Source organism: Micromonas commoda, chromosome 6, assembly GCF_000090985.2.
Source record: "Micromonas commoda chromosome 6, complete sequence".
Lineage (NCBI taxonomy): Eukaryota > Viridiplantae > Chlorophyta > Mamiellophyceae > Mamiellales > Mamiellaceae > Micromonas > Micromonas commoda.
This window is the reverse complement of record NC_013043.1, coordinates 670,067-692,339: the sequence shown is the minus strand read 5'-3', so window position 1 is coordinate 692,339 and position 22,273 is coordinate 670,067. Positions and strand designations below refer to the sequence as shown.

At 64.9% G+C, this 22,273-nt stretch overlaps 13 protein-coding genes across 13 annotated transcripts; 6 read left to right on the top strand and 7 right to left on the bottom strand.

Moving 5' to 3' along the window:
- Positions 1-38: 38 nt before the first annotated feature.
- On the bottom strand, positions 39-2,165 carry MICPUN_59356 (hypothetical protein; the record flags this gene model as incomplete). The annotated part of the gene is made up of 1 exon (XM_002502839.1): positions 39-2,165. One exon carries the CDS (start codon positions 2,163-2,165, stop codon positions 39-41), a length of 2,127 nt encoding a protein of 708 aa, XP_002502885.1.
- An 81-nt stretch (positions 2,166-2,246) lies between these two features.
- Positions 2,247-2,640, top strand: MICPUN_59355 (predicted protein; the record flags this gene model as incomplete). Its single annotated transcript, XM_002503200.1, has 2 exons — positions 2,247-2,354; positions 2,470-2,640. The coding sequence occupies 2 exons, from the start codon at positions 2,247-2,249 to the stop codon at positions 2,638-2,640; spliced, it is 279 nt and encodes a 92-aa protein (XP_002503246.1).
- An 86-nt stretch (positions 2,641-2,726) lies between these two features.
- Positions 2,727-3,504, bottom strand: MICPUN_101026 (hypothetical protein; the record flags this gene model as incomplete). The annotated part of the gene is made up of 2 exons (XM_002502838.1): positions 2,727-3,095; positions 3,184-3,504. 2 exons carry the CDS (start codon positions 3,502-3,504, stop codon positions 2,727-2,729), a joined length of 690 nt encoding a protein of 229 aa, XP_002502884.1.
- A 179-nt stretch (positions 3,505-3,683) lies between these two features.
- On the bottom strand, positions 3,684-4,988 carry MICPUN_101025 (predicted protein; the record flags this gene model as incomplete). The annotated part of the gene is made up of 1 exon (XM_002502837.1): positions 3,684-4,988. The coding sequence occupies one exon, from the start codon at positions 4,986-4,988 to the stop codon at positions 3,684-3,686; it is 1,305 nt and encodes a 434-aa protein (XP_002502883.1).
- Positions 4,989-5,291: 303 nt separating this feature from the next.
- MICPUN_83076 (predicted protein) lies at positions 5,292-7,106 on the top strand (the record flags this gene model as incomplete). Its single annotated transcript, XM_002503199.1, has 1 exon — positions 5,292-7,106. A coding segment is annotated over one exon (1,815 nt), but the record flags the coding sequence as incomplete, so codon positions are not given.
- A 565-nt stretch (positions 7,107-7,671) lies between these two features.
- On the bottom strand, positions 7,672-10,642 carry MICPUN_59351 (predicted protein; the record flags this gene model as incomplete). Its single annotated transcript, XM_002502836.1, has 2 exons — positions 7,672-10,287; positions 10,421-10,642. The coding sequence occupies 2 exons, from the start codon at positions 10,640-10,642 to the stop codon at positions 7,672-7,674; spliced, it is 2,838 nt and encodes a 945-aa protein (XP_002502882.1).
- A 948-nt stretch (positions 10,643-11,590) lies between these two features.
- On the top strand, positions 11,591-12,657 carry MICPUN_108455 (predicted protein). The gene has a single exon (XM_002503198.1). It carries the CDS (start codon positions 11,686-11,688, stop codon positions 12,556-12,558), a length of 873 nt encoding a protein of 290 aa, XP_002503244.1. The 5' UTR covers positions 11,591-11,685; the 3' UTR covers positions 12,559-12,657.
- Positions 12,658-12,699: 42 nt separating this feature from the next.
- MICPUN_59349 (predicted protein) lies at positions 12,700-13,470 on the bottom strand (the record flags this gene model as incomplete). The annotated part of the gene is made up of 1 exon (XM_002502835.1): positions 12,700-13,470. One exon carries the CDS (start codon positions 13,468-13,470, stop codon positions 12,700-12,702), a length of 771 nt encoding a protein of 256 aa, XP_002502881.1.
- Positions 13,471-14,563: 1,093 nt separating this feature from the next.
- On the top strand, positions 14,564-17,427 carry MICPUN_106965 (predicted protein; the record flags this gene model as incomplete). The annotated part of the gene is made up of 2 exons (XM_002503197.1): positions 14,564-14,593; positions 15,536-17,427. 2 exons carry the CDS (start codon positions 14,564-14,566, stop codon positions 17,333-17,335), a joined length of 1,830 nt encoding a protein of 609 aa, XP_002503243.1. The 3' UTR covers positions 17,336-17,427.
- On the bottom strand, positions 17,421-18,815 carry MICPUN_59346 (JmjN/JmjC protein; the record flags this gene model as incomplete). The annotated part of the gene is made up of 1 exon (XM_002502834.1): positions 17,421-18,815. One exon carries the CDS (start codon positions 18,813-18,815, stop codon positions 17,421-17,423), a length of 1,395 nt encoding a protein of 464 aa, XP_002502880.1.
- Positions 18,816-19,063: 248 nt separating this feature from the next.
- MICPUN_101019 (predicted protein) lies at positions 19,064-19,807 on the top strand (the record flags this gene model as incomplete). The annotated part of the gene is made up of 1 exon (XM_002503196.1): positions 19,064-19,807. The coding sequence occupies one exon, from the start codon at positions 19,064-19,066 to the stop codon at positions 19,805-19,807; it is 744 nt and encodes a 247-aa protein (XP_002503242.1).
- Positions 19,808-19,875: 68 nt separating this feature from the next.
- MICPUN_59344 (predicted protein) lies at positions 19,876-20,348 on the bottom strand (the record flags this gene model as incomplete). The annotated part of the gene is made up of 2 exons (XM_002502833.1): positions 19,876-20,169; positions 20,277-20,348. The coding sequence occupies 2 exons, from the start codon at positions 20,346-20,348 to the stop codon at positions 19,876-19,878; spliced, it is 366 nt and encodes a 121-aa protein (XP_002502879.1).
- A 200-nt stretch (positions 20,349-20,548) lies between these two features.
- Positions 20,549-22,234, top strand: MICPUN_67204 (predicted protein; the record flags this gene model as incomplete). Its single annotated transcript, XM_002503195.1, has 2 exons — positions 20,549-21,009; positions 21,064-22,234. Coding segments are annotated over 2 exons (1,632 nt in total), but the record flags the coding sequence as incomplete, so codon positions are not given.
- Positions 22,235-22,273: the final 39 nt, after the last annotated feature.

Below are 22,273 nucleotides of genomic sequence, written 5' to 3'. Positions count from 1 at the left end.
GAAAAGAATCGTCTCGCGCTCACATCGTGATGCTAAACTCACTCGCTCCCGGGCTTGGCGTAGGTCATGTATGGATCCCTCGCCGCGGTGGGCACGTCCGGCCTGTCCTCCTTCCTGTACGCCAGACATCTCTTTATGAATTCCTTGCACTCCGCGCTCACCTTTGGCGTCTGCGGGAACTCCACCTCCTTGGCGTGGCGAATAGTCCCGGCGTGTAAAATCTGCTCCTGGCTCTGGTCGTGCCCAAACGGCCTGCGGTTGAACAGCATCTGGTACAGTATCACGCCGCACGACCACGTGTCCACCTTGGAAGAGATCTTGGGCGGCGTCGGGCCGGTCTCAAAGCACTCGGGCGGGAGGTACCAGTACGTGCCCGCGCCCTGAGACGTGAGCTCCATGCCGGTATCCGCGGACAAAGTCTGCACCCCGTTCATGTCGCGTTTCTTCGAGAGGCCAAAGTCGGTGATCTTGACCCGTCCCGCCGCGTCGAACAGTATGTTCCCGGGCTTCAGATCGTAGTGAATCACGGTGGTGCTGCCGCTGTTCATGTACGCCAGTCCCGCGAAGACCTGCGCCAGGATGGCGCGCGCCTCGCGCTCGGACACCGCGCCCTGCGCTTTCAGCCGAGCGTCGAGGTCGTCCCCGGTGCACAGCTCGAGCACGGTGCAGAAGCAGTTCTGGTCCACCTCGAACACGTCGATGAGCTGCACCACGGACGGGTGTCGCAGCTGCTTGTGGATCTCGCACTCTCTCGCCGCGTGCTTGACGTACGTCACCTTCCTCTGCTCGCTCCACTGCGGGTTGAGCTGGTGAAGCTTGCACGCCACCTCCCGCATCTCGAGCACGTCGTACGCCTTGTACACCTCGGAGAAGCCGCCTCTTCCGAGCATGTTCATCAGGACGTACCGGTCACCGAGCAGGGGATGCTGGTTGAACCGAGAGCTATCCTCGTCCCTCGCGCGCTTCAGCTCGCGAATGTGCGCGCTCTTCTCGCGCTCGAGCGCCTCGCGCTCGCGACCGATGAGATCCTCCTCGCGCTTCAGCGCGGCGACGCGAACCTTGTGCGCCTCCTCGGAGAGGACAAACTCCGCTCTCAGAGCCCTCTCCTCTGACTCGTCGATCGCGGCGCCCGGCAGCGGGAGCCGCCCCTTCACCCTCTTACGCTCGTCGTCCGCGGCGTCCTTGGCGGTCTGAACCGCGGCGGCGCGGGAGTTGAGATCGCGAAAGGCGCCGCCGTCCTCCCAAACCTCCTGCAGCACGGTGCCCGACCTCTGCACCGACACGGTGCCGAGCCTGAGGCCGTCCTCGGCCAGCTTGCGCCGCGACCGGGTTCGCTCGAATCGCGCAACCTTGACCGCGAGGGCGATGACTCCGGCGGTCTTGTTCTGATCGCGCTGGTGACGAGCAGCCTCCGCCGAGGCTTCTCGCTCGCGCGAAGCCTCCAGCTCCGCCGCGAGCTCCTCGCACCTCGCCGCAGCCGCGGCGAGGTCCGTCTCGAGCCTCGACGCGCGCTTCCTCGCCTCGTCGGCCTCGCGCTTGGCGCCGGCTTTGGCCTGCTCGAGCGCGGCGGCCCACTCGTGCTCCGCGCGGGTGTTGTCGTGGTGACTGGCGGTCCTCGCGTGCCGCGCTTCGGGGGGCACCGATCCCGGGGGGTAGTTCTCCTTCCTTCCGCCCGAGCCCGACGCGGGGGTTGGGATGCCGCCCACGCCGTGCGTCGGGGAGGTTCCGAAAGCGGGCGCCGGGGGTACTCCGTCGACCCGCTTGTAGTAGGTGTCGATGGAACCTCGACCGCCCGCGGACCCGGGCGTCGCCCTCTCCTTGTCCCCGAGCGGCGACGTCGCGACGCCCCGAGCCCCGTTGTTGGCGTGCCCAGATCCCCCGGGGCCCCGCCTGGCGCGCTTGGGCTCGACCCTGAACGCGTTCTGCTCGTCGTCGTCCGAGTCCGGCTGATCGTTCGCGCCCACGTTGGACGCGTTCAGCGCGTCGCCCGCGGTGATCCCTGTCGATGGGGTCGGCCTGGTCATGCGCTCCTCCAGCATACGCCGCTTGCTGTCGTTGCTGTTCGCCGTCTGGAAGAACCGCTCCTCGTATGCGGCGATTGCGCGATCGGACGGGCTGGTGCCCTGCCCGCCGCCGCCGTTGCCGAAGCTTTCGCGGGACGCCATGTCGGCGCCGATCCCGCGTGAAGTTGGATCTAGGGCGAGGGCTAACCCTTGACCCTCAGGCACTCGAAGGTGCCCTAGACTATGCCCGGCCGTCACCTCCGCCGACGCGACATCACAACGAAGATTTTTGAAAAAAATTGCGCGCGGGAAGAAGAAAGGCACAGGTGGAATGTCCCCCGAACACAACAGGTGGGCACCCACATTTTCGGCAGGTTTTCCTCCTTCCACAAGCAAACAGTGACAAGAAAAGCGAAATAGACCATATTCCCTATATCGTTGACTCGTTGATTTCGTTGACACGCAGTTTGAGCTCGGGAAATCTCAGAGGCTCAGGTACGAGGCTTCGGGAAGGTTCGCGTTTTTGCTGTGGAAGAGCGTTTACGTGACCAAGCAGGTGTCGTTTAGAAACCGCGTGCTCATCCTGTTCGACTGGATGAAGACCAGGGTGTTCGGTCGCGACACCTCCATCTTTTAGTCTCTCAATCATCACACATACACTATCGTCGTACTCGCAGTCGTGGTGTCGTTCATCGGTGGCGTCGTGCGAAGCCCGCGTCGGTGTCACTCGTAATACGCCACGACTCCCTGCTTATCGCAGGGCGCGGGTCTGACCTTGAGATCCACGACTCCCCTGTGCCTGATGGCGATCTGATCGAACGCGGCGTAGGAGAGATCGAGGTGCGTGCGGTCTCCGCAGCACCACCGCTTGTTGCCGGAGTTTGGGTGGTGGCACGGGCAAGAGTCGGAGATCATCACGACGACTGTTTTCTTGCCGGGCTCGGCGCATCCGCCCCAGGGGCCGAGGTCGCTCCAGTCCTTGCCGCGGGTCGCGCCGTCGACGCACATGACCTCGTAGCACTGACCGCACTTGTCGGTCAGACCCCAGTCGTAGCCGCCGTCGGTGTGCCATGCGGATATGTAGTGGTTGTTCTGCGAGGAGTGGGTCGGGTGGAAGGTCAGCGAACGGGGTCTGGCGTAGCCTCTCCTTTCAGAAAAATAGGGTTGGGTTCGCACGCACCAAGCTGGTGCCGTAGCCGCAGCTGCCGGTGTAGATGGACATGCCGTCGGGCCCTGGGCCATCTGGACCTCCGTACCAAGTCGCTCGTGCGTCGATCCAACCCTCCATCTTCTCGGAGAGCTCGCGCCTGTTGCGGCGCTCGTGCGCGACGGGAGCGCTCACGTCGTCGAGGGCGGTCCTGAGCGCGAGGACTTCGTCCTCCGCGCGGCGAGCGCGCTGGTCGCCGCGGACCGCGCGCGCGGTGGTGATGCCCACGACGACCGCGCCGAGCGAGATGAGCACCACACCCGCGACGAGGATCTGCTTCGAGTGAGGGAGCATGATGAGGTCTTTGCGCGAGGACTGCTCGGTGCGGTTCGAGTGACTCGGTCGCGCGCTTTTGTGAGGCGCAGCCGCCAACTCGTCAAACGGATAACGGATGCGGAGACGCGAGGGGCTCAAGTTTTCTCGGTGGGAGTGATGAAACCGGTCCACCATTTGTTATTACAGGGCGACGCAGGCTACTTTCTGGCTGACCTTCGCCTGGCGGTGGTGGTCTCCTTAGCCTTGGACTTGGTCTCCTTGGCCTTCGCCGGAGCAGCCTTCTTCGGCTTCTTCGCGGGGGTGGCCTTCTTGGGCGTCGCCGCCTTCTTGCTCACCTTCCTCTCCGCCTCCGCGCCAGCCCGCTTGAGGGACTCGGTCCACGCCAGGAACTCGTCCTCGGTGGGCTCCGAGCCGTGCTCCTCCACGTAGAGGTCCACCAACTCCTCCAAAATCTCCTCAGCCTCGCCGATGACCGAGTCCATCTCGTCCGCCACGTCCGGGTCGATCAGATCGTCGAGCTCCTCCTCGAAGCTCTTCGCGTTGCCGTAGTACGCGGAGCCGGCGATGACCAGCGCGGCGCTCGCGATGCCGTACCCGTCGAGGCACTGTCGCTCGTCAACGCCGCAAAATGCGACCGAGGATAAGAGGATGATGATCGACGCCCTCGTGACTTGCGCCAAGCTCAGCACAGTGGCGCCCCCGAGGCTAACGATTTGGGTGATGGTCCCGCTGGCGATGCCGCGCGAGAGCGCGTGGGAGGCGTAAAGCGAGAAAGAGGCGATGACGCCCACGCGGGTAGACGCGGCGGAGAAGGGTTCGATCACCTTGGCGCCAAAGTCGCGGGCGGTGAAGGCCAGGGTGTACGCGCCCCACGCCGCCACGCCGGTGACGCCCATCCGCATCGTCATCGTCCGCCCGTCGACGCCGTTGTCGCTGAGGTACTCCATCGCGATGCCGCGGAGGGCGTATCCGACGCAGGAGACGAGGACGTGCGCGACGGCGACGGCTGGGAACCCCGCGGCGTCGTCGTCGTCGTTCGAGTCCAACAGCGCCTTGGCCTTGACCGCGAGGCCGAGGATGACGATCGAGATGCCCGTGAGCTGCCCGGTGGAGAAAACCTTGCCGGTGATGAGGACGTTGAGGAGGCACGATATGGGTATGGACGCGCCGCCCACGGTTTGGTGGAAGCCGCTGCCCGCGAGGCGGATGGCCTCGAAAGCGCACACCAGCCCGACGAGGTCGGTGAGCGGGAGGAGGTTGAGGACCAGGCCGGGAGTCCCCGTCGGTGCCTTCTTAGATGCCGTCTTCTTGCGCTTGGACTTGGACAGCCGGGAGGCGACGAGGTTGAAGCCGACGTCGCTGATGTACATGAGGCCGACCATCTGGCGCACGGACGCGTCCACGAAGTCTTCGTTGATGATGCGCTGGGCGCTCAGGAAGTAGTACGCACCGGCGATGATGAATATCGCCAGGGGTGCGAGCAGACCATTGTCCACGGCCATCGTTCGAGTTTGATATCGATGCGCTCGCGATAGTGGCGGCCGACGAGCGCGACTCGCGCAAATTAGGTCAGGCGTTTTCTCGCCGCCGCCGACTCGCTCATGTGCAGCACGGGAAAAACTGGCGGCGGGGCGCTCCATCGGCCAGAGACGAGCGCGCCGAGGCGCAGGGGACGTATCGGCGAAACGATGGAGGACGACAACGATGGCTTCAAATTTTCCGAGGGCTTCGTCTTCGAGGACAGCGACGACGAGAAGCAGGCGCCTGCGCAGCCCGCGTGGGCGTTCCCCGACTCCAAGCGCGAGATGGAGCGGGAGCTCAAGGCTGCCGGCGTGACCTCGGTGGACGCTAAGATCCAGAAGGCTCGAGCGAACGCCAAGGGGGGCGGAAAGAAGGGCAAGGGCAAGAAAGACGACTCCGACATCAGCGACGACGACGACAGCGACGACGACAGCGATGATGCGCTCCTGCCCGGCGAGGAGGAGGAGGACACCGACAGCGAGGCCGAGGAGATCGAAGACGACAGCGAGGACGAGGACGACTCCGAGGATGATGATGATGAATCCGAGGGGGATGAGGATGATGACTCCGAGGAGGAGGAAGAAGACGAGGATGATGATGAGGAGGAGGAAGAAGAAGAAGAAGAGGACGAAGAGGAGGAGAAGGAGGACATCGCCCCCGACACAGGCGCGTTCACCGAGCGCGCGGTGGTCAAGGGCAAGAATGGCGAAAAGGACACCACGTTCAGCGCCGCCAACTTCACCGAGCTCAACCTCTCCCGCCCGCTGGTCAAGGCGTGCGGCGCCCTCGGCTACGCCTCGCCCACGCCCATCCAGGCGGCGGTCGTCCCGCTCGCGCTCACCGGGAGGGATATCTGCGGCCGGGCGGTGACCGGATCGGGTAAAACCGCGGCGTTTATGTTACCGTGCCTGGAACGCATGCTCCACCGCGGCCCCAAGCCCGTCGCCGCTACGCACGTGCTGGTCCTCGTGCCCACTCGAGAACTCGCCGTGCAGGTGCACCAAATGACCGAGCGACTGGCGCAGTTCACCTCCGTCCGCGCCGCGTTGGTCGTCGGAGGTTTGAGCGCCAACGTGCAGGCGACGAGCCTTCGCTCCCGGCCGGAGGTGGTTGTCGCGACGCCGGGGCGCCTCATCGATCACGTGCGCAACACGCACAGCGTTGGCCTCGAGGACCTCGCCACGCTGGTGCTGGACGAGGCCGATAGGCTGCTGGAGATGGGTTTCCTGGAGGAGATTCGCGAGATTGTCCGACACTGCCCTAAGCGAAGGCAGACCATGCTGTTCTCCGCCACGCTCACCTCGGGCGTCGAGGAGCTCGCCGAGTTTTCGATGAAAAATCCCGCGCGTCTCAGCGCAGATCAGATCGGAACCACCCCCGGCACCCTCACCGAGGAGGTGCTCCGGCTAAGGCCGGGCGCGGCGGCGATGAAGGAGGCTCACCTCCTGGCCATCGTCGCGAGGACGTTTACAAAGCGGTGCATAATCTTCTCCAGGACCAAACAACAGGCGCACAGGCTCAAGATCATCATGGGCATTCACGGCCTGAAAGCTTGCGAGCTTCACGGTGATTTGACGCAGACGCAGAGGCTCGCGGCGCTCGAGGAGTTCAGGACCGGCGAGGCGACGCACATGGTTGCCACCGACGTAGCCGCCCGAGGTTTGGACATCGCCGGCGTCGACGCCGTCGTCTCTTACGACGCGCCCAGGACGCTCGCTTCGTACCTGCACCGCGTGGGACGCACGGCACGCGCGGGTCGTAAGGGAACCGCCCTCACGTTCATGGAGGAGAGCGATCGTAAGCTGATCAAGGCTGTATCCAAGCGCGGGAGCAAGCTGGTGGCGAGATCGCTGCCCACTCACGTCGTCGAGGACTTTCACGCCAAGATCGAGGGCATGGGCGAGGCTATCAAGGAAGTCGAGATGGAGGAACGCGCGGAGAAGCACCTGGCACGCGCCGAGATGGAGGCGATCAAGGCTGAGAACCTGATGGAGCACCAGAAGGAGATTCACTCGCGGCCGCAGAAAACGTGGTTCCAGTCAGAGCGGGAGAAGAAACTGGGGCAGAAGGCGAGCCTAAAGGCGGCGGAGCGCGAGGACGTGGACGAGCTCGAGGACATCGAGAAGATCCCGGGCCGCGGCGCTAAAAAGACTAAAGGGCAGAAGCGCAAGGAAAAAGAGATCGTCGCGAAGATTAAGCTCCCGGAGAGCAAGAGAGCGAGGCGCGCACTCGCGGAGAAGGCTATTCGCGAGAAGGAAAAGAAGCTGTGGGGCGGCGACGACGAGCTCGACGAGCAGATGATGGCCAAGCGCGCGGGCAAGACGATGGGCGGCGTCAAATCCATCAAGAAACTGGAGCGAGACGCGCGTATGACTGGCGGCATCGCGACCAAGATCCTCAAGACGTTCAAGAAGGAGGCCACCAAGGGCGTGAAGAAGGCGAAGCGGCCAAAGCAAGACGACGATTCCGACGACGACGGCGCGATGATGCAACGGCACGGGCGCGGTGCCGACTACAAGGGCAGGCAGCGCGGAAACTTCGCCAACGGGAGGGATCTCAGCGAACTCGTCAAGAAGGGGGGCAAGGGACACGGGTTTAAGTCGAAGGCGAAGTACAAGCGGAAGCGTTAGCCGTTATTCTCGATAACAATCTGTGAGGCTCCAATCAGTCCTCGAGACACATGGGCGCCTCCTCGAGCAGCGCCTTGGTGGCGTTCAGCTGCGCGGTGAGCTGCGCGATCGTCTCATCCTTCTTTCCGATCGCCATGCGCACCCTCGCCTCCAGAGCGGCGGCCTCATCCTCCTTCATGAGCCTCGCCTTGGCCAGCTCAGCCTCGCACTCCGCCGCCCTCTTCTCCGCGGCGGCGGCGGCGGCGGCGAGAGCCTTGATCCTATCCTCGAAAGCGCCGCCCACGACCCCTTCCTTGATCGCCGTCTCGCGCACGGCCCGTAGCTCCCTCTCCAGCGCGCACGCCTTCTCCTTGGCCGCCGCGGACTCCCTCTCGGCGGCGCTCGCCGCACGCTCGGCTCTATCCGCCCGTTCGCGCGTCGCGCGAAGCTCTTCGGCTCGAGAATCTCCGACGACGTTCACCGCCTCTTCCCTCAGCCTCGCGGCGATCGCCTCGATCTCCCGATCTCGCTCGGCGATCGCGCGAGCCTTGATCTCCTTTTCGCGCTCGCGCAGCGCCTCCTGAGCCTTGGCGGTGACCTTTGCGCGCCACGCCGCGGACTCTTGATCGAGCCTAGTTTGCAGCGCCGCGAGGTCCGCGTCGTGCCGCCGGCGCACCGCGTCGGCGGATGCGGCAGCCTGGTCAGCCATGCGCTCCTCTCGCCGGGTGTGCTCCTCGTTGAGACGCTGAACAACCTGCTCGTACTTTTCGCGCTCTTCCCGCCGACCTTTTTCGTACATCTCGGTGCCGGAAGCGCCATCCGCGGCGGCTCGCTCGCGAAACGTCTTCATGCTCTGCTCGTGCCGCTCCGCCTGGTCTCTGAGTCGAGCGCCGCCGCTGGCGCGTTCACGCTCGAGCTCCTCCTCGAACTGCGCGTTCATCTCCGCCCGCAACGCGCGCATTGCGTCCTCGTGCTTCGTCGTCAGGTGGGACTCCAGCCTGCGCGTCTCCTCACGGTGCTTCTCGATCAAGTCGCCCACCTCGTTCCGGTGCTTCTGGACAAGCCTCTGAATCTCGGGCTCCAGCCCCCGGATGGTCATCTCCTTAATCTCCAGCGTCTTCTCCGACTCCCACTTGGCCTGCGCCTCGTCCCACTTTTGCTTCGCCTTCTTGAGCTGCTCGCCGTACGCGGCTTTCATCTCGGCAGACTGCGACGCGTGTCGAGCCTCCGCCGCGGCGAGGCTCTCGCTGAGCTCCGCGCAACGACCCGCGAGCTCGTCCTTGTCCTTGAGCAATCGCTCGGCGAAATCGAGGTGCCGCTGCGTCGCCGTCTCGTGCGCCTGACGCTGGTCCTGGAGCTGCTGCGCCGTCTGCGCGGCGGCGCGATCGTACGCGATTCGCAGCTCAGCTTCCAGCTTGGCCACCAGCTTATCCCGGCGTTGAAGCTCCGACTTCATCGAGTCCATACGAGCTCGTACGCCCTCGTACACGTTGGTGGCCGTCGCGAGCGCGACGCCCCCGTCCGCAGACGACGTCTCCTCGTCCGCCAACCCCGGAATGGGCGTCTGCGGACGATACTGGGAGAGCACGGCGGCTAGTCCAAATCTCCCGGCGGCCGGTCCCTCCTCCTCCCGCGCGGGTGGGTGCGAGTGCGTGGGCGCGCTGAAACCCGAGCGGACCCACTCGGGGACGACCCGCCGGTTAGCAGTCGACGACGACGGCGCGTGCTGGTGCGCTAAGGACGTCCCGGCCGGCGCCGCGTGGTGCGTCGGGACAGCGCCCTCGTTCTCCACCGCGTCGAGGTAGCTCATGATCGACGCGAGCGTATCGTCGGAGACGCTGGCGCGCGGGTTTTGGGGAGGGGCGTCGACGACCCGCCCGGGCGGCTTCCCCGCCGGGGAACGTCGGAGCCGCGGCGGCGTCGCGTGTCGCGCCATCGCCGGAGACGGCTTCGGGAGCCGCTCGGGCGACGGCGACAACGTCTGCGACGGCGACGACGTCTGCGTGGGCGACGACGTCTGCGTGTGCGACGCCTCCCCGTCCCCGTCACCGTGCCCCGGACGTTCCCCGACGACCGCGCGGCGGAACGGCGCGGGAACGGCGCCCACGCGCGGGCCGCTCACCGGCGTCGCCGCCGGCTCTGCGGCTCGAACCGGCGTTTTTTGGGTTCGCCTCGCGGCGATGAATTCTCGAACCCTGCGCTGGATGACCCTCGCCGCGACGTCCCTGACGAAGGACTTGAAGCCGCCGCCGATGGGCGAGGCGCTCGCGGGCGCGGGCGCGTCCTCGGGCCACACGGGGCGCTCGGGGGACGCGGTCTCGGCGGCGGCGGCGGCGGGATTCGACGGTTTGGCCCTTCGGTCCTCGTCTCTCGCTCGCGCGATGCGCTCGAGCGTCCGCCTCTTCTCCGCCATCACCTCGCGCACCTTCTCCTCGGACGCCTCCCTGCGGGACTTGTACCCTCGGAACCAGGTCTGTATCCGCCTCGCCGCGTCGTCCTCCGACTCCTCCTCCTCCTCCTCCCGAGGATTGTCGCCAACGTTTGGTTCGAGCGCCGCGTCGTCGTCGTCCGAGTCGGTGAGGTCCTCGCCCCGCGACGCCGCGTCCAGCGCGGCTAGCGCCTTGGACACGATGGGGGAGCCGCTGAGGCTGCGATTGGCGTTGTTTGCGCTCTGTGACGGTGGGGAGGGTTGGGTCAGCGCGTCGTCGCGTTTGGCCGCGCTCGGGTGAAAGAAGATGCGCGCATCTGTTGTTTGAGAGGCGAGAGAGTGGTGAGGGGTGACCGATGATGGCAAATCGACGGACCTTCAGAGGCGTCTTGCCGCTCGGCCGCGCCATGGGACGCGCGCCGACGGGTCGCGCCGTCTCCTCGCCCATCGACCCGTCGAACTTCTGGGTTCCTCGCGAGTTCTCGTCCGCGCGCTCGAACCTGGCGATCTTCTTTGCCAGCGACGACCTCTGAGATTGCGACGGGCTCTGCCCTATCGCCGCGCCGACGCGTGACGAGGCGTCCCGTCGAGCGGCCATTTGCAACGTGCGGGGCGAACCGTCCGGAGTGAAGTCCGGGGTGCTCCGTGCGTCGTGCTCGATATGACCGCACGCCACGGGCGTTCAAGCTGCCAAACGCCAAAAAGCTGTCGCGACACCTTTCAACGGCCAGTTCCCACGGCGGAATCGGCCAAAACAAAAAACAAAATTTGCGCATTTCCCACGCTCCAGCTGCGCACGTGTTTTCAGTCTGGTGTTCGGGCACAATAACAGCAACAAATTCTGACTGGAAGGCCATGCGAGTCGAACGCTTCCTAACGCGAAATGCGAGTATTTTCGACGACCAATCAGAATCCAGCGCCGTGTCGAATGCTGCTTTCCGGTCCCGCCGTGCGAGGGATGTTCCAGCTGGCGCTGACATGGCCGCTTCTGAGAACGTGAACTCGACACGCAGATATTTCTGGACTGCTCGTGAGACGACGTGCGCTCCAACTTCGAACAGCACGGCGTTCGGGCCTTCACAAAGGGTCGCGACGGCCCACGAACGCGCGTTCGATCGTTCGGAGACGCACACGCTCTCGTCGGGAACCGACGAAAGGAGGGAGAGGAGCGCGCGCGTCGGTCGTTCGCATTTCGCCCGGCGCAGATATTTCTTCGCGCGCGCGTTCGAGCGAGCGGGAAGGGGTGCGCGACGAGGAGCCTCCTCCCATCGGCCGCGTGGGTCCGCCGGTACGCGGGCGCGGCGGACGATGATGACGTCCCGACTGGCGGCGGCGGCGTCCATCGGCGCTAACGTCGCGGCGACGACCGCGGGAACCCGCGCCACGCGCGTGCCGACCCGCGCGGCGGCCTCGACCCCGCGCCTCGCCCCGAAGCAGCGTCGTTCCCGCCCCCATCGAGGCGCGCCGCCCCAACCGAGGAGCCTCGTCCGCCGCAACGTCGCGTCGCGCGGCTCCGCGAACGACGAGGGCACCGACGCGGACGACAAAAATCCCTCCGGCAAGGACGAGAGATCCTCCATTCGCGCCCCCGGAAGCACGCGCCCGCCCGAGCGCGGCACCGGCATCGCCAGGGAGTTCGACATGATCGTCGACTTTGACGCCGAGGAGCGCAGCGAGACGGACGACGACGGCAACGCCTTCTTCAGCAAATCCGGGGTGGACACCGGCGACGGCGGGTACCGATGCAGGTGGACCGTCACCGGACGCACCGCCAAGGACGGCACGTGGGAGTATCGCGCGACGCACTGGGAGAAGGCGGACTGGTCCGGGTACAAGGAGCTCGGCGCCGAAAAGTCGGGATTCGACGACGCCTCGGGCGACACGTGGTGGGAGACCTGGCGGCAGGTGTACCGGCGAGAGAACGGGGACGCATCGGGTTCTTCCGACACGTCGGGACCCGCGCTCATCGAGCGAAGCGCGGACAAGTGGGCGAGGGACAAGCACAAGAAGGAGTGGCAGGAGAAGTGGTGGGAGCGCTACTCGGACGCGGGGTTGGTGGAACGCGGGGTGGAGAAGAGCGGCCGGCAGGGCGTGCAGGCGTGGTGGGAGAAGTGGGGCGAGCAGCGCGACGACTCCGACGGCGGCGGCGACGTGATCAAGTGGACGGATAAGTGGGCCGAGAACGGCGCCGGGACTCGGTGGGGGGACAAGTGGGAGGAACGCTTCGGAGCCGACGGCAGCGGCAAGAAGGTTGGCGAGACGTGGAGGGTCAACGCGGGCGGCGAGCGGTGGAGCCGAACGTGGGGCGAGAGCGTGGGGTCCGACGGAGAGATTCGCACGTACGGTCAGAGCACCAGCGGCGAGCAGTGGGACACCACGGAACAGGGGAACAGCTCGCGGGACAACTCGAGCAGGTGGGAGGACGCCAAGGAGGCTGCGGAGTACGGCTGGGAGCAGGCGGTGGCCGACTCGACGCGCATGCTCGCCATCGAGACGCCCCCGAGGGAGAAATGAGCCGATGACGGGACACGCGATCGACGGGTGGAGGCGATTTCGGTCGCCTCGCGGGGTTTATGCAAGGGATTCATTTGAATGACAGACACTGTAAGTCTTACGAAGGGAGTCTATCCAACAGTTTTACCTACGTCGCGCGCGCTAATGATGCATCTTCACCTTTCTCGGCATGCACATCGCAGAAAGGCAACCGCAAGTCGACCCCTTTTTCTGCAGTGAAGGACCGTGCGGATCCCGCGACGTCACCGGCTTCGCCGACTGACCGCCAAACGCGATCCTCACCCTTTTGTTACCCCCCTGCCGCCACGCGAATAGGGCCTGTTGGAAGATCCAGAGGACCAGGTCGTGTCCGCCGTCGCCGCGATAGCACTCCAGCTGCGGCTCCGGCCTCTGCTCCGCCAACCACTTCGCGTAGTCGTCTTCCCAATCCGCGCCGTGCGCGATGAGCAGCCGGACGCAGTCCGCGCGACCCGAGGCACACGCCATCCTGAACGCGTTCACTAGCTCATCGTCGTCGGAGGATGTGGAGTCGATGTCGCCGTTGTCGCCGTTGTCGCCGTCGCTGTCGACAGCCTTCGCGTCGCCGCCGGACTCCAGGAGGAAGCGGAGGCACTCGGTGTGGCCGCAAGCCGCTGCATGCACGACAGCTCTGTCTGGTACGCACCCACATCTCGACACGAGCACCCGCAGGCACTCCAACTGACCGCACGCCGCGGCCGCGGTCCACGCCGAACTTTCCGTCGAAAAGCCGTCCATTTGCTTCCGGTGCTTCTCGCTGGGAATGTTCTGCTGGTAGAAGGAGACGGTGTATTGATGCCTCTCGCGAGGGTTCAACCCGAGATCGAGACATCGCGTGAGCAGGTCGACCTCCCCCCTCTCCGCCGCCTTCACCATGTCGAGAAACGCAGGCATGACAATTTGATTTGATATTGATCCCTCGCAAGGAAGTCACAGGAACGGTGGTTAAGTTTTTGAGGCGACGTCTGCGTGCCTTGTGGGGTTCAAACGAGGACTTCACTCGATGACAGACACTGTACTGCATTAAAACCTCACCTCGCGCGGACGCGCTCAGAAATCTAGGGGTTTGGCGGCGGCGACAGCCTCCCGAACCTTCCCGTGCAGCTGGTCCATCTCCTCCTTGCACTCCTTCTTGAGTCCGTTCCAGAATGTGCGGTTGAACGTCTCCACCGCGTCGTTCATGGCCGTCTCTTTGTAGGACACCTCCTTACCCGCCGCCTTCGCCGCGTTCATCTCGTCGATGAGCTGGATGACGGTCGGAACCTTGTTGGGGTCGAAGTCGTCATCGTTGGGGTCCATCGGCACGCACACGCGGCCAGTCTTGGGGTGGACGCAAAACGGCGCCTTGAGAAGGTGGTTCATGTGCTTAGACACCTCCACGTCCAGCCTGGGGTAGACGTGCGCGAAGATGATCTCGTTCACGCACTTGTCCAGAGCCCACTTGTCGGGTCCGCCCTTGGCCGCCTTCCTCGCCTTGTCCACGCGCGACACGAGGACGTCCCACTTTTGCACCGAGTCGTCCTTGGGCGCTCGCTTCCACGCCGCCGCCACGTCCTCCCGCACGTCCGCGACCGGGATCATCGCGAGCACCGGCTCGGCGTACTTGTCATCCTCCAGCAGCTGCTGCTCGGGAAGGTACTCATCCCTCCAGTACTTCTTCAGGTCCACGAGCGCGCGCTCGAGGCTCGGGTGGAGCGGGTTGGACACGTTGACGCGCTTCACGAGGCCGGAGGCGTCGGTGCCCTTGTACACGGAGAAGTACTCGGCGACCGCCGCGCGCGCCTCGTTGGACAGCTGCCTAGCGCGCTTGTCGCACACCCAACAGTGGATCCCGCGTCGGCCGGAGTAGACCCAGAGGAGGTGGTTGAACCCGAAGTCATCCCGCAGGCCCTTGTCGATGACCTTCACGGCGACGTCCATGAGGGGCCAGCACTTGTGGCAGATGTCCGCCGCGGAGCAGCACGTGCGCACGTCGTCGTAGTCGGTCATGTCGATGTCCATCACGAACTCCCTCTCGGTCGGCGCGAACACGCGGTCGGACCCGGCCCCGCCGGAGTACGCCAGCCGCTTGCTCGGGTCCACGTTGAACACGGGCCCGATGTCGATCTTGCTCGGGAGCTTGGACTTGAGCTCCTTGCGCAGCTCCTTGTCGTCCTTGAAGGACTGGTATCGGACGAAGACGTCGCCCGGGAGGGTGAAGCAGAACTCGCGGCGCTGCATGAAACCCGTGTCCGCCTGCGGGTGCTTCAAGTCGTTGCCGTACGCGAGCCACTTCATCATGGACTCGGCGGGGAAGAGCGAGTCGTAGTAGATCCTCATGTGCGTCTCGTGGTCGAACGCCACCTTGGCGATCTTGCGGTTCTCCTTGTCGTCCACGTCCATGGCGTCCTCGCCGTCCGCCAGCTTGGGCTTCTTAGAGACGTGATCCATCGCGCTCGGGGACGTGGTCGCCATGTTCTCCGAGGAGTGGCGCCCCTTCTCTCTGCGGCGATCGTGGGCGGGTGGGGTGCCAAGTTCAAACTGCACGCTTGAACCCGCGCCTTTTTTGAATCGCGGGCGAAGCGCGAAGGACAAAAAAAGCTGACTACTTGCCATACGCACCGGATCTCAACCAATCAGAAACCTCCTGGCTGCCTGTTGGGAATCTCTTCCTTTCCTTCCAACACCCAAATCTCGCGAGCGCTCGTCGCCGCGCAGTCTCCGAGACGCGTACGTTCAAGCCAAGGACTTACCCCGCGCATCGAGCGCGTGTTATGGGCTTGGCCTCCTGCTTCAGACCGCGAGACATGAGCGACGACACACCGGTGTGCACTCCCCGCCCCGCGATGTCACCCGGAATCACGCGCTTTCCCGATCGGCACCGTTCCGTTTGTGTATTCCCAGTCCCGATCATCTGACCCTCCCCGCCGTTCGTCATCGACAACAGACCAAGAAACGCAAGACGGGCTCGACCCTCGAGGCCAACCGCGGCATCTTCACCGCCGATGAGAACGCCATGATCGACAAGCTCCTCGGCTGCGGGCAGGACCACCTCTTCTCGTCTTGGCCCGCGCCCGGCACCGACGACGACGACAAGCGCAGGTTCCTCGCGCAGGCCGCCGTCTGCGACGCGGGCTACCCCGGTGGCATCGCGCAGTACGTCGCCAACGCCAAGAAGCTCCTCCAGGATTCCAAGGAGGGCGTCAACCCCTTCGACGGGTGGACCCCCGCGGTGCCCGACGGCATCGTGGTCGAGTACGCGTCCAAGGAGCACGTCGAGCTCGAGAGCGAGGGCATGCGGGAGGTCGGATCCGCCGCGTTCGTCCTCGTCGCGGGAGGTCTCGGCGAGCGCCTCGGGTACTCCGGCATCAAAGTCGAGCTCCCTTGCGAGAGGTCCACGGACTCGTGCTACCTCCAGCTCTACATTCAGTCCATCCTCGCGCTGCAGCAGAGGTCCGCGGGCGAGATGCCCGCGCACCGCAGCGCCAAGGACGTCGGCATCCCTCTCGCGATCATGACCTCCGACGACACCCACGCCAAGACCCTCGACCTCCTCGAGCGCAACGACTACTTCGGCGCTAAGAAGGAGCAGGTGACCCTCGTCAAGCAGGAGAAGGTGCCGTGCCTGACCAACAACGACGCGCACCTCGCGCTCAAAGATGCCGACCCGTACGCCCTCCAGACCAAGCCCCACGGCCACGGCGACGTCCACGCGCTGCTCCACACCAGCGGGCTCCTCGACAGGTGGAGCGCCGCGGGCAAGAAGTGGGTGGTTTTCTTCCAGGATACCAACTCGCTCGTCTTTCGCGTCGTGCCCGGTGCCCTCGGGGTGTCCAAGCAGAAGGGATTCGTGTTCAACTCGCTCTGCGTCCCTCGCAAGGCGAAGGAGGCGATTGGCGCCATCACCGAGCTCACTCACACCGACGGTCGCAAGATGACCGTGAACGTGGAGTACAACCAGCTCGACCCGCTCCTCCGCGCGACGATAAACAAAGACGGCGACGTCAACAACGACAAGGGCGTCTCCCCTTTCCCCGGTAACATCAACCAGCTCATCGTCTCGTTGGAGGAGTACAAGACGCAGCTGGCAAAGACGGGCGGGCAGATCGAGGAGTTCGTCAACCCCAAGTACAAGGACGCCAGCAAGACCGCGTTCAAGTCCCCAACCCGGCTCGAGTGCATGATGCAGGATTACCCCAAGTCGCTCGACGCGAGCGCCTGCGTCGGGTTCACCGTTTTCGATAACTGGGTCGGATACTCCCCCGTCAAGAACTCCCCCGCGGATGGCGTGGGTAAGTTTGAGGGCGGTAACCCCACGCACACGGCGACGAGCGGCGAGATGGAGTTTTACGGGTGCGCGGCCAAGGTTCTGGAGCTCGCGGGCGCGGAGATGGCGGCGCCCGTCGACTTTTCCGCGAACGACATCGTGGTGCCCTCGGGTCCCAAGGTTGTGTTGCACCCGTCTTTCGCGTGCACTTTCGAGGAGCTCAAGGGCAAGGCTGGCAAGGGACTCAAGGTCACCTCCGCGAGCAGCGCCTTGATCGTGGAGGGCGCGGGAGTCAAGATCGAGAGCCTCGAGCTGGACGGAGCGCTCGTCATCAAGGCGTGCCCCGGCGCTTTCGTCACGGTTAAGAACCTGAAGGTGTCGAACAAGGGATGGAGGTTCGAGAAGTGCGGGGCGGACGCGCCGGAGATTGACAGGCTCCGCGGCTTTGTCATCGAGAAGGACGAGACGGAGGAACTGGTGTTCGACCAGCCGGGCGCGTACACCGTCCCGTGAGTGATCCACGAGTATACGAGTACGAGTACATAAAACCCCACGCGCGAAGCGGGGCTGACTATTAATCCGTACCGCGACGAGATATTCATTTCCTATCGAGCCTCCTACCGAGCCTCTCATTTCCTACCAGGGTCTCCCGGCCCTTCTTCAACGCGTCCCTCGCCTCCTCGAGCGCGCCCTCGCTCCCCTCCCACGCGCTGGCCACGGCCGACGCGCCCTCCTCATCGTCCGCGTCCAGGACCTCCTCCAGCAGGTCAACCGCCACCCTCAGACCGCGTTCGTTTTCATCGTCCAATTTGTTTTCGCCGTCCAACCGCCGCCTCTTCCCCGATCGCGTCCTACTCTCGCTCTCGCATTCACCCACAGCGCGCCGCCTGTACCTCCGTATAGCGGACGCCAGGATCCCAGCGAACGTCTTGAAGTCCGCCCCCGCCTTCCGCTCCACCAGCGACTGGCACAGAACGCCGTCGCCTCGATCGTCTTGGTCGGGTAAACCGGCTCTCACGTCGTCCAGTTCATCTCGAAGCATCGCCCACGAAAACCGCGCGTTCGACGCGTTGAACCAGTTGTGATTAACGCTGAGACAGTCCGTGAGGTTTCGTACCTGGTGATACCACAGAGACGGGACGAACAACGCACTGTTCGGGGGTTGGATGATCATGAGTGGGAAAGCCATGTCCACTGTTGGAAACGTGTTCCAGTCACTTTGCCTCCAACGCTCCACATCGTGGTAATGCCGCCGGCCCGTGCAGTCCAGCAGGTGGCGGCTGCGATGGGGCGGGACCATGAGCCAACGCTTGTGGCCGGCGAGGTTGACGGACCACGAGAACGACCGGAGGACGTCCGCGTGCAACGGCGTGTGCGTGCCCTCGACTCCCAGGTAGACGAACCTGTGCGATCCGAGGCCGTCGCCGACGCCCTTCCCGCGTTGCTCGTCCCAGTACTCGTTGAGCCAGTCGTCGGCGAAGTGCGGCGGGGTTTGGTACGCGGGATACTCGGGGAAATCCTCCGTGAAGGTCCAGTCCTTGCAGTAGAGCAGTCGTTTGTCGCCCCCATCGCTTCGCGAACCGTCACCCCTCGATCGAAAGTACCTGGCGTACTCCTCGAAACGCATCTCCCGTCGGGACAGGTCGGTGTCCAGCGGGGCTTCGCAATCCACCACGAGTACCTTCGCGTCTCCGAACAGCTCGGACATGCGCGATACGTCCGGCACGCGCTCCCCGGATCCATCCACCTTGGTCCACTCATCGAAAGCCTTCCAACTTTCACAACCGATGTTCGTCAGCATTACCGGCTTGTTGGGTCGCATGAAGCGCTCTGCGAACTCCGCGGCGGTGAGATCCGATGCGTCGATCGTCGGAATGTCATCTTCGCACTTCGGCAGCGACATCATCTCGGCCTCGATGTACGGCATGGGCTCAAAGTCGGCCCAGCGGTTGGGCATGACGGCAGTCGCCGTTCGGTTAGAACTGGGGCGCATTTTTCCTCGGGCCAACTTTGTGGAAAATGGCCCGTTCCAGATTTGGCGCCCCGTCTCTGGAAGCCGCACTCGTACCCGCGCTCGCGGCGTCGTGACCGACGATCGCCTTGGTTCCCACGCGCACGTCGTAACCGCGCGCGCGTCCCGGTCTAGTCCGCACGACCCCGACCCATCGGCGCCGGCGCGGTCAACAGAGGAGCGCGAGAAGAAAGAGCGAGAGGAGCATGGGTCCGGGAGAGGCCAAGCCCATGCCCGGCCCGAGGGCTCGGTACCACCTGGAGAGGATCCGCGAGTCGGTGTGGGACGTCGTGGCGAACGGCGCCCTCAAGATCACGTACGGAGAGCTCAAGAAGGGGCTGGACGAGAACAAGGACGTGAGCTGGGTGAGTCCCACCGCGCCCGATCCCGGTTCCCAAAACGTACCGCCGCGCGACCCAAATCCGACCTCGGCTGATCGATCCCACCAACCCCCGAACGACGCGCAGGAACGCACGGGCCTCGACGGCGCGAAAGTTCGCCGCGCGGTAACCCTGGAGTGCCAGGCGGCCGGCGCTGGGACCTTCGTCGATTTCGACGAGTTCCACGAGCTGGCGTGCCGCAGAGGCGGCCCGGGCGACGACGGCTTCGTCGATCCCGTCCTGGCGACGCAGATGTACATGGAGACGCACAAGCTGGTGCCGCTGCTGGAGTCCATGACCGCGGCGGTGATGACGGCCAAGCCGGACGATCCGGCGAAGTTTTTGGAGCAAAAGCTGAGGGACCACCACTTCAGGGGCGCGCCGGTGTTGGGCTACGACGAGAAGGACCTGGACGCGGTGTTTACGCAGTTCGACATCGTGCGGTCGGGAGCGATCACCCAGGAACAGTGCGACAAGGCGATCATCGCGATGACGGGTCACAAGGCGAAACCCCGGACGGACCCGGGCGCGCCGGTGACCAAGGCGGAGTTCATGCGGCTCGCCAGGGAGGCGCTGGACGAGTACACCGCTTGATTGAGTATGTCGAAACGGCCAAAATATCGCTCCCTATTCGTTGCTACGTATCCTATGCGCCGACGAGCTCACAGCTCAACCTTGACGGATCCCTCGAAGTGCTTCGACGACCCGAACGCCCTCGCCTTCTCTCCGTGGTACCCGTTCATGAACACGACCGCCAGACCCGACACCGCGAACAGCACGCCGGAGAGGATCTGGCTGGAATCGGAGTCGTGCTTCCTCTTGTTCAGGAACGCCGCGAGCGCGAACGTGGCGCCCGCCCAAGCGCAGAACTTGTACTGCATGGTGACGCCGAGCAGCGAGAACACCAGGGCACCCAGCGTGTAAAGCTCGGGCGGGATCTCCTCCGGTTTGTACGTCTGTAGAAGATGGGGGTCGGCGGTTTGAGGGATCGTTGAAGAGATCGTGGAAAGTGCGCGTAGGGTCAGGGACGCATGGATGGTCCACAAAGCGGTCGGTGACGTACCGGTCGGATGAACGGCTTGACCGCGTCCGCATCGCGCGGATCGTCCGCGAGTTTACCCTTGGCCAGCACCATTTCGACAGCTGCGCACAGAGAGGACGCGGGCAAGAGTGACGGACCGAGAAAAAGCGCACCGTTGGAAAACGAGCGAGGGCAGCCTTTCCCCACACGTAGTTGGGGACGGTTGGGCACCTCGGCCACTGCCACGGCGCGTGACGCCGGGAGTCACCATGGAGGACGGCGACTTCCCCCGCGATGATGATGACGACGACGAACCCAAGGCGCGCGCTGGGCGCGACTTCTACGCGGCGCTGAACGTCAAGCGCGACGCCTCCGAGGATGACATCAAGCGCGCGTACCGACGGCTCGCGCAGGTGGCGCACCCCGACAAGCAGGCCTCCCCCGCGCTGCGCGAGGCTGCCGCCAGGGACTTCAACCGCCTGAACGAGGCCTACGAGGTGCTCACGGACAAGGACAGAAGGCGGATATACGACGTCTACGGCGAGGCGGGGCTCGCCGCGGGCCTCGAAGTCGGCCATCGGCACAAGACCATCGCGGAGATCAGCGAGGAGTTCGAGCGCGCGAGGGCCAAGGAGGCGCAGCAGCGCATGGAGGCCAAGCTCAACTTCCGAGGCTCCTACGGCTTCTCATTCTCCGCGGCGCACCTCGTCGACGCCGAGATCGCGCAGCGCAGGCGGTACGTCGCGTACAAGCGCGGCGCGAAGCTCTCGTCGGGGTTGGATCTGAACGGCATGGACTTTAACAGCGTCTTCGACGTCCCGCTTAACAGCGTCCTCGACGACCGCGCGACGGGGTACGTCGGGGCGCAGGGACAGATGAGCCGCGGGATGGGTGCCGGGGGGTTGATACTCGGCATGCGCGTGGCGGCGAGCGAGCACACGAGCTGGGAGCTCGCCACGGTTCTCGGGTCGAACCAATCCGCCGCGACGCTGGCGACGACGAGGCAGCTCTCGGAGCACACGGCGGGCAACCTGACGTATTCGTACTCGGACGCGCAGGGCGGCCTGGGGTTGGCCGTCGGCCTAGAGCGGGCGCTGTTCGACGAGCACACCAAGGGTAGTTTGAGCTGGAACGTCGGGCCGACGAGCGGGATGTCCACCGGGGTTGCGCGAACGAAGGGGAGGAACAGCTGGAAGTTTGACCTCTCCGTGGGCCCGGCGTCTACCGGGATAGCCGGGTTCTTCGCGCGACGGTGGTCGAAGAAGACGTCGTTCAGGTTCGGGTTCAGGGCTGGAACGACGGCGATCGACGTGGACTTCGGGGGCACGCGAAGGGTCGGGCACGATTCCGCGGTGGGCATGAGCGTCGCCGTCGGCATCCGCGGCGTTCACCTCAAGCTTCGGTTCAACCACAGCGGCCAGCGGTTCAGCTTCCCCGTGCTCATCTCGCCGTACCAGCGGCTCACGCCGACGATCGTGGCGTGCGCGCTCGCGTTGCCGTGGACGATCGTTTTCGCGGTCGACAGGTACCTGGTATCGCCCGCCGTCGCGAAGAAGGAGGCGACGGCCAAGGCAAAGTTGAGGGAACGACACAGGGAACGCGTCGCGGCGGCAAAGGCGGAGGCGGCGGAGGCGGCTGAGATGCTGCGGCGGGACACGGAGAAACGGACGGAGAAGGAGAGGTCCGTCAACGGGCTCGTCGTCGAGGAGGCGGTGTTCGGTAACTTCCCGGAGCGAGGGGGCGTGCCGCGGAGGGGCGAACCCATCGTGTCGGGTTGGGGTTCCGGGGGCGACGACGACGCGTGGGTCGACGTGACGACGGCGCTGAGGTTCCAGGTGTTCGACTCGAGCCTCGACATGATCGAGGGGCTGGACAAGGCCGGGATGCTCGGGTTTTGCGATCCGTGCCCCGGGGAGGAGAAGTTTTTGCGCGTCAGGTACAGGTACAGGGGCGCGATGTGCGAGGTCACCGTCGGGGAGAACGACGCGCTGGCGCTGCCCAACCGGTCGCACCTTCTGCCGGACGAGTGGAACAACGGC